This window comes from Peromyscus californicus, unplaced genomic scaffold (assembly GCF_007827085.1).
Source record: "Peromyscus californicus insignis strain IS unplaced genomic scaffold, ASM782708v3 Scaffold_14__1_contigs__length_90479793_seg_2, whole genome shotgun sequence".
Taxonomy (NCBI): domain Eukaryota; kingdom Metazoa; phylum Chordata; class Mammalia; order Rodentia; family Cricetidae; genus Peromyscus; species Peromyscus californicus.
In genome coordinates this window covers 64,299,798-64,313,420 of record NW_026294436.1, presented here as the reverse complement: position 1 = coordinate 64,313,420, position 13,623 = coordinate 64,299,798, and the positions used below count along the sequence as shown (strand labels likewise).

At 49.7% G+C, this 13,623-nt stretch overlaps 1 protein-coding gene across 1 annotated transcript in view; it reads left to right on the top strand.

Moving 5' to 3' along the window:
• The window catches only part of LOC128110054 (kinesin-like protein KIF28), a 66,671-nt gene that overhangs the window by 17,467 nt on the left and 35,581 nt on the right, over nucleotides 1-13,623 (top strand). Inside the window, exons 7-14 of the mRNA XM_052737790.1 lie at nucleotides 3,589-3,700; nucleotides 6,204-6,271; nucleotides 7,573-7,679; nucleotides 8,455-8,567; nucleotides 8,953-9,043; nucleotides 10,140-10,194; nucleotides 11,710-11,833; nucleotides 12,768-12,912. Of these exons, the coding sequence (XP_052593750.1) occupies nucleotides 3,589-3,700; nucleotides 6,204-6,271; nucleotides 7,573-7,679; nucleotides 8,455-8,567; nucleotides 8,953-9,043; nucleotides 10,140-10,194; nucleotides 11,710-11,833; nucleotides 12,768-12,912 (815 nt within the window). The remainder of the gene's footprint in view (nucleotides 1-3,588; nucleotides 3,701-6,203; nucleotides 6,272-7,572; nucleotides 7,680-8,454; nucleotides 8,568-8,952; nucleotides 9,044-10,139; nucleotides 10,195-11,709; nucleotides 11,834-12,767; nucleotides 12,913-13,623) is intronic.

Sequence of the window (13,623 nt, the reverse complement as noted above, 5' to 3'; positions counted from 1 at the left end):
TTATTGGTTCATGCCCAGCCCGCCTATATATTTAAAACTAATTAGTGCTTCACAAAATAACACTAGCAGAATAAATGTTCCTCCCATCAAGTGAAGTAGTTGGTGCAGAATTCTGTTCCTGGGCTCTCCTCCTGGAGGTACCCTCCATGTGAGCTTTGAGGTCTTACCCCTCCCCTACCATTGCTCCTCCTTGTTTTTCTTTCTTTTCCTTTTTTCCAGGGAGGTGTTTGTATATGTGTGGGTACACATATGGGTGTGCACATATGTACACACACGTGCAGAGATCAGAGATGTCTTCCTCATGTAGGATGTCTCCCTCAGCTCTCTCCACTGTATTTATTGAGACGAGGTTTCTCAATGAAGATGGAGCCCTTAGTTCAGCTAGTCTAGCTAGAAAGATTGCCCTGGGGGGTCCCCTTGGGGAGATCTCTGGTCTCCACCTCCCAAGGTCTGGTGGGCTGCCACACCAGCCTGGTGGTGTTGGTTGTTTCTTTTATACCCTTTTTGTTTTTTTGGCTCTTTTGGAGCTCCCAAATGAATCACACAGAGGCTTATTATTACTTATAAATGCCCGGCCTTAGCTTGGCTTGTTTCTAGCCAGCTTTTCTTAACTTAAATTGTCCCATCTACCTTTTGTGTCTGGAATTTTTCTTTTTCTTATTTCTGTAATCTTACTTTCACTCTTACTCTGTGGCTGGCTGTGTAGCTGGGTGGCTGGCCCCTAGTGTCCTCCTCCTTCTCTCATTCCTTGATCCCTCTTTTCTCTCTTTTTCTCCTTCTATGTATTTTCTCTGTCTGCAAGCCCCGCCTATCTATCCTTTCTCCTGCCTTGCTATTGGCCATTCAGCTCTTTATTAGACCAGTCAGGTGTTTTAGACAGGCACAGTAACACAGCTTCAGAGTTAAACAAATGCAATGTAAAAGAATGAAACACATCTTTGCATCATTAAACAAAGGTTCCACAGCATAAACAAATGTAACACATCTTAGAATAATATTCCACAACAACCTGGCTTTTTTTTTTTTTTTTTTTGGTTTTTCGAGACAGGGTTTCTCTGTGTAGCTTTGCGCCTTTCCTGGAACTCACTTGGTAGTCCAGGCTGGCCTCGAACTCACAGAGATCCGCCTGCCTCTGCCTCCCGAGTGCTGGGATTAAAGGCGTGCGCCACCACCGCCCGGCTACAACCTGGCTTTTATGTGGGTGCTGGAATTGGACCTCATCTTCACACTCCATCCAGTGAGCCTTCTCCAATCTTGTTCTATCACGTGCATGTTAGTGCATATGTGCAGCACATTGTCTTAACTTCATGTAAAAAGGTAAGTAATAGGTTTTCTCCCCCCACCCCAAAAGTTTCTCCACCAACACAGTAAGCCAGATCAAGCCAAAGTGAAAAAGTATAGCAACAGGTTTATTGAGCAAAGCAATTCCTGGGCCAGTTCACCAGTCTCAGAGATGGAGGCCAGAGAAGTTCTGCACCTGAGCTAAAGCAGGGAGATGTTATAGATTGTGGGTGAGGGGTGATTCAAAGAATTTTTTAAAAAGGCAAAGTTGGCCCAGGCGGTGGTGGCACAGGCCTTTAATGCCAGCACTTGGGAGGCAGAGGTAGGGGGATCTCTGTGAGTTCGAGGCCAGCCTGGGCTACAGAGCGAGCTCCAGGACAGGCTCCAAAGCTACACAGAAAAACCCTGTCTCGAAAAACAAAAACAAAGCAAAACAACAACAACAAAAGGCAAAGTTGGCACCTTTTGGAGGGCCCTGCCAAGGTACGCCACCAGGTACGCCACTAAGCAAGCATGGCACTGGAAACAGTTAGTGCAAGAGGTTTATTGGGGGAGGGGAGAGAGTGAAAAAGTGAAAGGCTGTTTTGGAGTGGGGAGGCAGGCAGACAGACAGACAGAGAGAACACGCAAGAAGAGAGGCAAGAGACAAGAAAGGCAAGAGGAGAGGCAAGAGAGGGAACTGGCGGGCACTTTTAAAGGATGCCTGTAGTGTGTCCGCAGGTGATGATGTAACTGCCTTGGCAGCTGAGGCAGGCTGCTGCCCCAGCGGGAACTAACAGTGAGGCCCTGTCTGCCACAAGCTGGGTTTGTGCCCAAGGATGGTTGGTCAAAAGCTGAGCGTTCAGGCGGGGACTTGGATGGCTGGTGGCATCGGGGGAGGAAGCTGCGGTACCGCCAAGAATGCGGAACTGGGCGTTTGGCGCCTTTCCTTTGGTCAGAGGCTCTCTGAGCTGGTGGGGTTTAGAGAGAGAGGGTGGGGGGAATGGGGTTTCCCAGACCGTGCAGGGGTGAGCCAGAGGCTCCAACCTAACTGTGAAGTGTTATAATTTCTTCTGAGAGTAACTTTAAAAAAACTCTTTCATTATGGTATAAATCCCAGTGAAGTACGTACATTTTTTTTCTTTGAAGTACATAAATCTTAAATGTTCTGTTCAATGAATTTATATAAACAAGTTCACACACACACACACACACACACACACACACACACACACACACACAAAATGTAATTCGCACCCAGGCCAAAATATAGAACACTTTCAGAAGCCACAAGTCTCTATCATACCCCTCCCTACCGGGGCACACCCCTGCCTGCTAGCACACCACCAAAACAAGCAGGCCTTTTGTTAATATTCTGATCCGCCCCTTGAAATCCCACCCCTTGGTGCTGCCCTGCATCCATAAAAACCTCTTTTTAAGGAAAAACTCCACCCCTTCTGCCTTCTCTCTCTCTCTCTCTCCTGCCTTTTCCTCGACGTGTACACCCCTTGACCTCTCTCTCTCTCTCTTCCTCTCTCTCTTTCTCTCTCCTCCCCCTCTTTCCTATTTGCTCTTTATCTCTTTATTATAATAAACTCTCCACGTGGATGTAGTGTTTGGGTTGTGAATTACTGACCGATGGCGTGCATCTGCCCAGCAAGTTTTCCCTCACGCGTGGGATACCCTGGCCTGGCCAGCTGGAGGTTTCCCACGTGTGCATAATTCATAACACCATTACTATCAGATTCATCTTTGCCTAATTATCTTGAGTTTTATAATTTAAAAAAATTTTAATTATGTGTATAAGTGTGGGTATGTGCCTGTGAGTGCACGTGCTCATGCAGGCCAAAAGAGGGCGTCAGATCCCCTGGAGCTGGAGTTACAGGTATTGGGAAGTACCTATTGTGGGTGTGGGTGTGGGAGTTCTCTGCAAGAGCAGTACATGCTCTTGAGCTCAGTGCCCTCTCTCCTGTCCCTGTCATTTGTGTAAATGAGGCTGTGTACTCGAGGTCTCTGGCTTATGTCCTGTCTTGCTTGGGCACCTTTGCACAGGTGTCTACTAGTCTGTGTTATTATGGCCACTTTACAGGGTGTGTTAGCCACTTCTCTCCGACCTGAAGCCGCTTCAGGGAGGAAGGATTTATCTTGGCTCATGGTTTGAGGGAGCTCCTTGGAGGCAGACGTAAACAGTGGCTTACCCACAGGGGTGAGCTTCAAACCACAGCACAGGGCCACTGCAGGGATGTGTGGGCCATCTCCAGTTACCCCGAGAGGCAGCGTCTTCTCAGCCCTTCCGTTGGTTGCTTAGTGTTTTCTCTTTCCCCGCAGTGCTCTGGCTGACTCCGCCATGGGGAAGAAAGTTCTGCACATTCCCTACAGAGATTCTGTTCTGACCAAACTGCTCCAGTCGGCTCTGGGCGGGAACAGCCGGACAACACTGGTAAGATCTCTTTCTTAGAACAGTTCTTGGTACTCTAAGGCTGAAATCACTCTCAACACACCCCGGACTCAGTGCTGGGCCCTGCTTTCTCCATCACCTCACAGGCCCTGATGCCTGTCCGCTTCGGGGTGTGACGAGGCTTCCACAACATTAAATATTTTATTCTTTGCCGCAGCTTTCGGGGTTGCTACTGGAATATATATTGCTTTCCATTTTGACTCTGTTCTGTGTTGGGGATGGAAACCAGGGCCTAGCACACACCAGGCAAGTTACCACTGAGCCATGCCTCCAAAATATAACCACATTTGCTATAAGAACAAAATGAACAATAATACTACCACCTACATTCTGTGGGGAGGCAGTCAGTTGCCAGGCAGACGTACAACCTGCAGGGTGACTGAGTTTCCATCTTAGCACTGAGAGTCAGTTAGCTATGTGGGTGCAGCATGCTAAGCCAGGGCCCTCTCTCTCCAGTTACAGAATGAGACAAAACTGGGTAAATGCCTCTTCTCCCCAAACTCACAGTAAAACACACCCTCGCTTTTTATCATGAACTCTTGCCTAAATACTTCATCTTAAAGTCTTTCCAGGTGTCGGTTATTTGTGGATCTCAGTAGTACATTCACCAAGAACCTGGACTGAAACAATACTCCTCTGGCCCGGGGATGTAGCTCAGGGTACAGCATTACCATGTATTAGATTCTGGGTTTCATTCCAAGTACTGGAAAAGCAGAAACAAAACCGTGCACCCAAGACACCTTCTGAGTGTCCGACTGCAGATGAAAATCCAGCACCCTGACAGTATAGTCCCCTGCACAGTGAGGCCAATGACACCTTGCAGATCTAGCCGCAAGACTCACTCGTGAGGGCAGACCTGAGGGTTTTGCTCATTTTGGGACAGGGTCTCACTATATAGCACACCTTGAGGTCCTTAAGACTTAAGACTACTGTCCTACTGTGTACTCAGCCCGGTTTGTTTAACCAGCCTTTAAGAGAACAATGTAACAACCTTGCCTTGGGTTTCCCGTGTGACCAACATTTACAACCTAAGATAAAACATGGATGTGATCTTGGGTTAGGTTGGATTCAAAAATCGCAATCCTCCTGCCTCAGCCTCTCAAGTGCTGGAACTACAGAAGGGTACCATTCTAGGCATTCCTCCTTTCACTGAGACAGTCCCCTAACCACCCCCTCCGCCCCCATTGCAGTGTTTTAACAACAACAAAATACTGAAGAAAAGGAGAAAGGAGATGAATATTGAGCATCCCAAGACTCAAATAAAACCCAGAATGGCCACAACTAACCTACTCGAAGCTCAATGACACCAGCCCAGCTTTCAGCAAAAACAAACTCTCCTTTTTAAATTTTAATTACATTTATTTATTTTACATCCTTCCCTCTTCTCCCATTCCCTCCCCCATCTCTACTCTCCCCTCCCCCACCCCCTCCCCCTCCATTTCTGTTCAGAAAAGGGCAGACCTCCCATGGATATCAACAAAACATTCTCTTGAAAGGGATGAGTCACTGGCTCCAACTGATTCCAGCTGACCCAGACAACAGACAGTACCCCAGACATCATTGTTCATCAGCCAATGTCCATAGAGGCTTTCAAACTTTATGTAGATTTTAGGAAGCTGCCTTCAACTTCTGTATTGGCTGCTTTTCAGCAAATGATACACCTGCTTTGCCCTGAGTCAGGAGCATGGAAGAGTACACACACACACACACACACACACACACACACACACACACACACACACAAATAAATGTAAAAAAAATTTTTTTGAAAATTTAAAGTTCGGGGTGTGGAGAGATGGCTCAGTGGTTAAGAGCACTTGCTCTTACAGAGGACCAAGTTTTGATCCCAGCACCCCACATGGTGGCTCACAACCATCTGTAGCTCCAGTCCCAGGGAATCTGATGTCTTCTGACCTCCACAGGGATACACACACACACACACACACACACACGCGCGTGCACGCGCGCAGGTGAAACATTCATACACATAAAATAATCAAATAAATCTTAAAAAGTAAATAATTTAAGGTTCAAATAATACTGAAAATTAAATGATATAAGTTGTTTTGTGAACATTGATTTTTTATTAGCATGTGCATGCATGAGGTACATGTGCAAACGTGTCTGTGTGTGTGCACACTTGTGTGAAGGCCAGACAACAGCCTCTAGTGTCATCCTCAGGAATGCCATCCACTTCCTTTGAGACAGGGTCTCTCATTGGCCTGGAGCTCACAAATTAATCTAGACCACTGGCCAGTGAGCCCCATGGGTCCTCCCGTCTCTGCCTCCCAGAGCTGGGATTACAAGCGGGTGCCAGCACGCATGGCATTTTTGTGTGGATTCTGGTATCAGACTCAGTTCTTCTTGCTTGCAAAGCAAATACTCCACTGGTGGTGTCATCCCCCCAACCCGAACATTAGCTATTTTAATAGCATCGATGGTAATAGAGCCCTGGATGACGAAAGTCTGCGTGGGGTGGTTCCAGATTGCCGCCATAAGCCCAGCTGATATCTGCTATGAGGAGACCTTGTCGACGCTGAGATACGCCGAGAGGTAAGTGGTTGGTGGGCAGCAACTGGTCGTGTCCGGGTCCTAAGTCACGGTTCCTTTCAGCAGTCTGCTACCTGATGACTTGGTGTCTAGGGTGGGAGTCCAGGAGAGGAGAATTAAATGACTAGTGAGAGAGGAATGAAAAAACAAAAGAAAAGAGAGAAGGAGGAGGAGGGGCCGGAGAGGCGGCGCCCTCGCAGGGACGCTCAGAACTACTCTTTGGACTCCAGCGTGGTGGCGCACGCCTTTAATCCCATCGCGGGTGTCAGATGCAGGTGGATCCCTGTGAGTTCAACAGCTCCAGCCAGGTGAGGTCCTGTTTCAAAAAAACCAAAACAACAGCCAAACCCTCCAGTTCAGGTCATGCCTCCACCACTGCCTCTCCTGATCTGCCCTTCAGACACTTCTCAGAGCCCTTTCCTGAGTGAAAACTACACCCCCCGCCCCAATTCACCGCTCAGATGCAGTACTGTCTCATGCCACGACATTTTTCTCCCAGCATCTGTGGAACTGCGGCTTTAGCAGCATCTGTAATGTTCCTTTTCTCCTGCCTACGGCTGCAATCTTGTCAGATTTCTGGGAGGGGTTATACACAGAGAGGCGCTCTATATACTCTCTCAATACTCCGCTCCTGACTTGGTGCTTGGAGCCAGCCTCATTGGAACCTTTACATTTCCTTTGTGAAATGGAAGGGTAAAGCACAAAACGCCGGTGGGGGTGGAGCCCTGTGGGAAAGCCTAGCACTTAACCCCTGACATCAAGATAATAATGGCAGGAGATATCCCTTTAAATTTGAATCTCAGACAGAAAATAAATCATGCTATGGTATGCCTGAGCTTTCTGCGGCGACCCTGGGGTGGGAGTAGAGACAGGAACAGAAACCCCTGTAGCTTGTGGTACATGGCAGAGCAGTTTGCCTGTGGCTTCCAGGGTTTCAGCTGTTGGTGAATCACATTCTTGAATTAGCCAAGTGTGTTCAGGATATTCCGGGGCCTAGCGCGGGGACTCAGCTGCGCTTTGTGAGTTCGTATGAACCATGGAGGTACCTGAGGTCAGTTTTGGTCTTAATGGTTGCAGATATGTCTAGCCTTGGGCCCGTGGGCCCACAATGCATCCCAGGCCAGCTGTGAAGGTGGCCCGAGGAATCTGTAGATGAAACAGTGTCAAAAGCCTGGCCACTCCTGGTAGTGAAAGCTAACACGGTTCTGCCCAGGGTCTGAGCTTGCCCGCTGCTACCCCAGGGCTGGCAGTATAGCCCTGATTGCAATGGGGCCTGAGAGAGTGTTCGTCATTGCCTGTGGCAGGGCTAAAAAGGTTCAGAACAAAGCTGTGGTCAACACCTGCATGCTGGGGAGAGCATCCAGGGCGGAGAACAAGTTCCTGCTCGGATTCGGGGGCACCGGAGCGGCAGGTAAATCAAGTCAGGTTATGCTCGCTCAGCCACACCTGACTTCCAGAGGCTAGTTGGAAGGACTGGGGGGTGGCCTGCATAGCAGCTGGGCTGGGGAAGGAGGAGTGGCCAGGTAGAGTGGGGGGTGGGAGGGGAGGCCCACGTTTTGTTAAGGATCTTCTGGCTCAGCCTTGGAATATTCCAGCGTTGACATCAATGTTGTCTCATTTGGCATTGACATGAAACAACAGCCTTGTGCTTTCCCACGCTATTCAGACACAGAGCAGGCACACTCACCAGGACATATCTCCAGGCTTCGTATGCTGACCTGCCGACCTCAGGCATCCCCGGCCACAGAGCACTGCCTGAGTTAGAGCAGATGCATACGGTGGTCCATGCCCAGCTCTGCTGGTCACAAGGTTCTGGATGTGCTGGGTGTCAACACACATTCAGCATCTAATTCCCACTGTTTACAGACCCAGGCTTGAAACATGAAAACACAGCGTAAGACAAATCTGTCATTCTTTCTGAACCTCTGGTCAGATGGGAATTCCCTGAACAGATGGTCACATGTCTGCACACATGAAAAGGAGAAAAGGGGACCTCTGAGCTTCATGCTTCCCAGTGACTCATTCTTGTGTTCTAATGCCCGAGTTACCCTGGGGTACCACCATATGCTGCAGAACTGAGCCGATGAGTCTTCACATAGAAGCAGCTCGGTTTTCCCACCCCTCTGCTGTCCCTCTACATCTCACTGTTGGTGATGTTGATGCTTCAAGTTCCTTCCTCCCTCTAGAACACTCAGCTGGTTTCCTGGCAGAATGGCAGCTGGGGATTCGGGGAACCTGGGCCCACCTGCTGGAGCAGGCCCGGAAGGAATGGGAGGAGCAGTACGTGGCTCTCACGAAGGTGAGGCTCACACCATCTGTCCACTACTGGTCCACCTCCCTCCACACAGCTGACAGCCTGTGCTGCTATCAGGCTCCGGACTGTGGTGAGGGCAGACTTGGGGCCTGATGAGATCAAGGAGATCATGGCATGCTGATGAGTGACGACAGATGTTAGGGCGGTTGGTGATTCGTTTTTGAAGGACTAAGTGAGTGTCCCCTGGGGACAGTGCAGATTGGTCTGAGCTCTTCGGTCCCTCGTGGGTGGCATTCACATTCACCATCAGATGAATGTGGAATATGATTGGAACATATCCACATTGGAACAGGCCTGCCGGGATAGCTCCCCTTCCTCCTGAGGTCCCCCGGACAGGCTCAGGGATCTACAGGCTTCTCTGTCTTTTTAGGAGCAGCAGATGATGAAGGCTCTCCCACACCTTCTCAATGTCAACGAGGACCCGCAGCTCACAGGGGTCCTCAAGTTCTTCATTCACAAAGGTACTTGATCCTGCTGCTCCCGCTACCCGCCCCAGACCAGCTCTGATTCCATGTCCTTCCTCCCTCTCTTCCTCCCCTTCTCCCTCACCCCTTCCCTTGCTCCCTCCCTCCCTCTCCCTTTCCTTTTTTGATTTTTTAAAAATATTATATTACAAAACATACAACGTAAGTTCACTTTTTTAACCACTCTCGAGAGCACAGTGCAGAGGCACTAAACCATAACCACACCTACTTCCAGAACTTTCCACCATCACCTCAAACTGAAACTCTGTACCCATTAAGAGGCACCTCCCCACTCCCCTCCCTGAGTCCTGGGTGACCCCCATTCTTCTTTCTGTGTCTGGATTTCTCCACGCATGGCGCCTCATAGCAGTGAGATCACACCGTGCTTGTCCTTTGTGTCTGCTCAGTTCACTGAGTATCATTAAACTCATTCAAGGTGTACCGTAGCTTGGAATTTCTTTCCTTGCTAAGGTAAATAGTCTCTATCATATACATATCAAATACACTGCATGTATCCATCCCCCGCACGTGGTCACCTAACATTTGTCTAGTGGTTTCTGCCGAGGTGGCAGCCTTTGGAATGTCTCTCCGATATGTGTGCTACTGAGTGGGTTGCATTCCACGCCCAGAGCTGGCCTGATCCCTCCTCTCCACTCTGACCACTCTGCACGCCTAAGCCATGTGCAGGATGGTGGCAGGACAGCCAGGAGCTGCAGGGGATATGGTGCACCCCAAGGGGCCTGCCACCACAGAAACGGAGCTTCGAAGAGCCTCTGCTGTCCCAGCTTCAGTGGGTCACTGAGGACGAAGGCCCATGAAGAAGGTGGCATTTTCACCAAGTTGGGGATCCCAAGACAAACAGAGCAGAAAGTAAAACAGTTATCCGTAAAGCAAGGTCATATCCGGGTGCTGTTGTGATCGACAGCTCCAATTGGGGGAAAGGAAAAACAAACAAACAACAGCAACAACAAAAACAAAACTTCTTTGCATGCTCTTACTGAAGAAAAAAAATGCCACTTTCAAACTATCAAACATTACCTCATGAAGGCCAAGTGCTGATGATTTGAAGATAAACTGTCCCAACTCTTTCCAGGTTCCTGTGATGTTGGTCGGGCAGCTTCAAATGCTATTCGTCTTCAAGGCCTGGGGTAAGAACAGCACCTATGTCCTGAACTAGAGGACCAGGACTTCTCAGCCCAGAGATCTGTCTTGTTTGGCTTTAGGTTTGTTTGTTTGTTTTTGAGACAGAATCTCACTATGTAGCTAGCCCTGGTTGGCCTCAAACACAAAATGCCCCTGCCTCCTCCTCTGAGTGCTGGGTTGTCAGGCTTGTGCCAGCATGCTTCACTGGAGAAGATTCTGGAAAGTCATCCGGTCATAGGTAAGCCAGGCTGTCAGTCCTACTAGATGGGCAATATTAAAAAGTTCCCAGACCTCCCTCAGCAACTCCTGCAATGCTCATGCAAGAGTGCTAGCTGAAGTCCGGTGTGGTGCACACCTCCTGTTTCCTTCCGCTCATCTTGGGGGAAAAGGGAGGCCAGTGGTTAAAGCCTGTAAGACAGAACTCCACAAGCAGAAGTAAGGTGACCCTGCAAAAAATAAGGGGAGATGAAAGGCCGAGCACATCGTGGAGGGTCTTTTACAATTCACCTTCGGGTGGCTGCATCCTTAGGTGTTTGGAACCCTTACTGCAGCAGCTTTTGAAATTAATTTTAAGCCACACCTGGTGGTGCATGCCTTTAATCCCAGCACTTGGGAGGCAGAGGCAGGAGGATCTCTATGAGTTCAAGGGCAGGCTGGTCTCCATTGCAAGTTCCAGGACAGCCAGTGCTACATAGAGAAATCTTGTCTCAAAAAACAAAAAAAAAATTTTGATTACATATATACGTTTTAATTGGCACCATAGGTATGTGTATTTGTGTTCTGTAGAGTGATTTTCAGAACACACATACGATGGTTAGTGATCAGATGTACTAGGGATTTTAAAACACTCAGTTAATGACTTTTAGCATCATAAGCTTCTGTTGTAGAGCACCAGATGCTCCACCCTTGTGGCCATTAACTATCCCCCCAACCCCCAACCTCACCCCAGGCTATGGCAGCCTCTCTTCTATTCTTTACTTCTTTGAGACCAGTGTTTTGACCTCCACAAATGGGTGAGAACATGTGGTTATTTGTCTTTCTGTACCTGGTTGATTTCATAATGCCCTCCAGCTGCACCCATGTTGCTGACATCATGGGAACCCATTCTTTCTTTCTGGCCAAATAGTTTCCCCTGGTGAACATACACCATATTTCTTTACTGCCTTCTGATGGACACACATACAGTCTTGGCTACTGAGACATGTTTTCACTTCTCCGTGGCTCGCTTGTAGCTTTCAAGGACTTGTGATGGTCTCGGTGTCTGGTGGTTCCTGGCAGCTGCAGGTCCTCAGCCAGGGTTTGTTCTGTGGCTCGAATGGCATCTTTGCTGTCTTCCATCTCCCGGCACCCTCCAGGGCCGGGCCCTGCAGCCTCCGATAGCCTATGAACCACAGTCCTGTGTGGGGTGAGGGACAGTGGCAGCTTCCCCATTGATCCTACCTATGGATCTCATTTTGCAACGTGACCACCCGTGAAATCATATTCTCCTGGGTGACCCCCACAAATTCCTGTCTTCTTAGGATTTCAGATAAACATGCTTCCTTCGTGAACCTGGATGGTAAAGTGACAGTCGCTCCACACGGCAAGTGCAAGGTTGTTGTTAATGGGGTACCTGTCACCAACAGGACAAAGCTGCAGCATCTGGTACGTTCCTTGCCCAGCCACAGAAGTGCCTCCGTGCTGCCCTCGAGATGGTGGCAGGGGTGGGGGGTGGGCAGGGATGGGACTTTCTTGTGAAATGTCTCCTGTCACACAGAGAGGGACTGTCCAGGTCTGGAGCGTCCTACCTCTGCCAGACTGCATAGGCTGGGATCACAGACCTGCTGCTCCTAACCTCCTGTGTCTCAGGAACATCACTCATAACACAAGGAAGGTGGAAATGGATACTCTTCAAGACCCTTCTGGGCGCTCACATTTTGTGACATCTGAGGCTTAAGAGAGCCTGCCGTGGGGAGTGATGAATTAATTAGCTGCTTACACCAGTCCCTCTGTATTCTGCCCACCACCTTGGAGTCTCTACCAACACAGCGTCTCTACTGGCTACCCTGAAGCCTCCTCCCTTCACTGATCACTATACAGAGAAGCTGCAGCCTCTAAGACAGGCAGGTGGCTCAGCCACTCCCCTTTTAGAAGCACTAGGTGAGCCCTCCTTAGCTTCACGTCCAGCACACGCCCCATCCCAAAGATTCCGTTTAGTGGACCAGCAGCAGAGTGGTCTCCCTCACCGAAAAGCCTCCTTGCCGCCTCCATGCCGGGCGGTGGTGGTGCACGCCTTTAATCCCAGCACTCAGGAGGCAGAGGCAGGCAGATGACTGTGAGTTCGAGGCCAGCCTGGAAAAAAAAGCCCCCACATAACGTCTGCGCTTAACCCTTCTGCTTTCCCAGAGGACTTCTGAAATCCTAATCTGAATCAGACCCCAGGGCACTCCACAGAAGCCCTGTGCTTTGCTTCTGAGGCTCGGACCTTAGTGGTTCCACACCCTGGAAGAGGGCTGAGCCTGGGTAGTCATGGAGACAAGCGCTTTCTCAGCTCCCCTGGAGCAGGCCAGGCCTTTCCTCTCTACGCTCTCCCTCCCAGGACCGCATCATCTTGGGATCCAACAGTGCCTTCCTCTACATCGGGTTTCCCTCCGAGCGAGGTGGTGAAGATTGGAGCAGATTCGACTACGACTTTTTCCAGCTGGAGCGGGCAGCCGCTGAGGGAGTGAGTGTGGACATGCTTGGTAAGTGGTCCTGGACCCGCCTTCGGGCACTTCCTGTGAAAAGATAAAACTCTTCATGGAGTCAGAGTACAGTATGCGGAAAGTTAAATTGTGAGGTCTCTTTCCCTCCTCTTTTTCTTCCTCCTCCTCCTCCTCCTCCTCCTCCTCCTCCTCCTCCTCCTCTTCTTCCTCTTCCCCTCCCCCTCTCAGTGCATGCTGGGAATAAAACCCAAGGCTTCGTGTTCTTGCATGCTAGACAAGTTCTCCACTGAGCTACATCCTCAGCCCCCAAATAGAAATAGAGGAACAGAAATAGAGAAAACCGAATACATGTCAAAGATGTGTTGAACTCACTGGCCTCATCCCTAGGGATGAGGGTGAAGATCGTCCACGGTATGAAGCTTGGTGTGGCAGAGTGTTACACACAGCAAGTGGAGGCCAGAATGCTGAGAGAAGATGGATGTGTTAGATAAAGGCCTTGGGGGTGGGGGTGGGGTGAGAGGGTGAGGGAGGCTGGCTCTACAGGTCCAGGCCTTGGTCTGGAAGAAGTTGCAGCTCTAGGTTTCTGAGTGGAAGATACTCCTTTGCCCCTCAACCCACCCCACCCCCGCACTATCTAGGATTCCTCACAGGTTCCTAGAGGCTCCCCCTCTGCCCATCCACCTCCCCTTACTCCTCAGGTGGAGGCTCCTTAACACCTTCCCACACCTCCTCCCTCAGCCCCAAGTCATG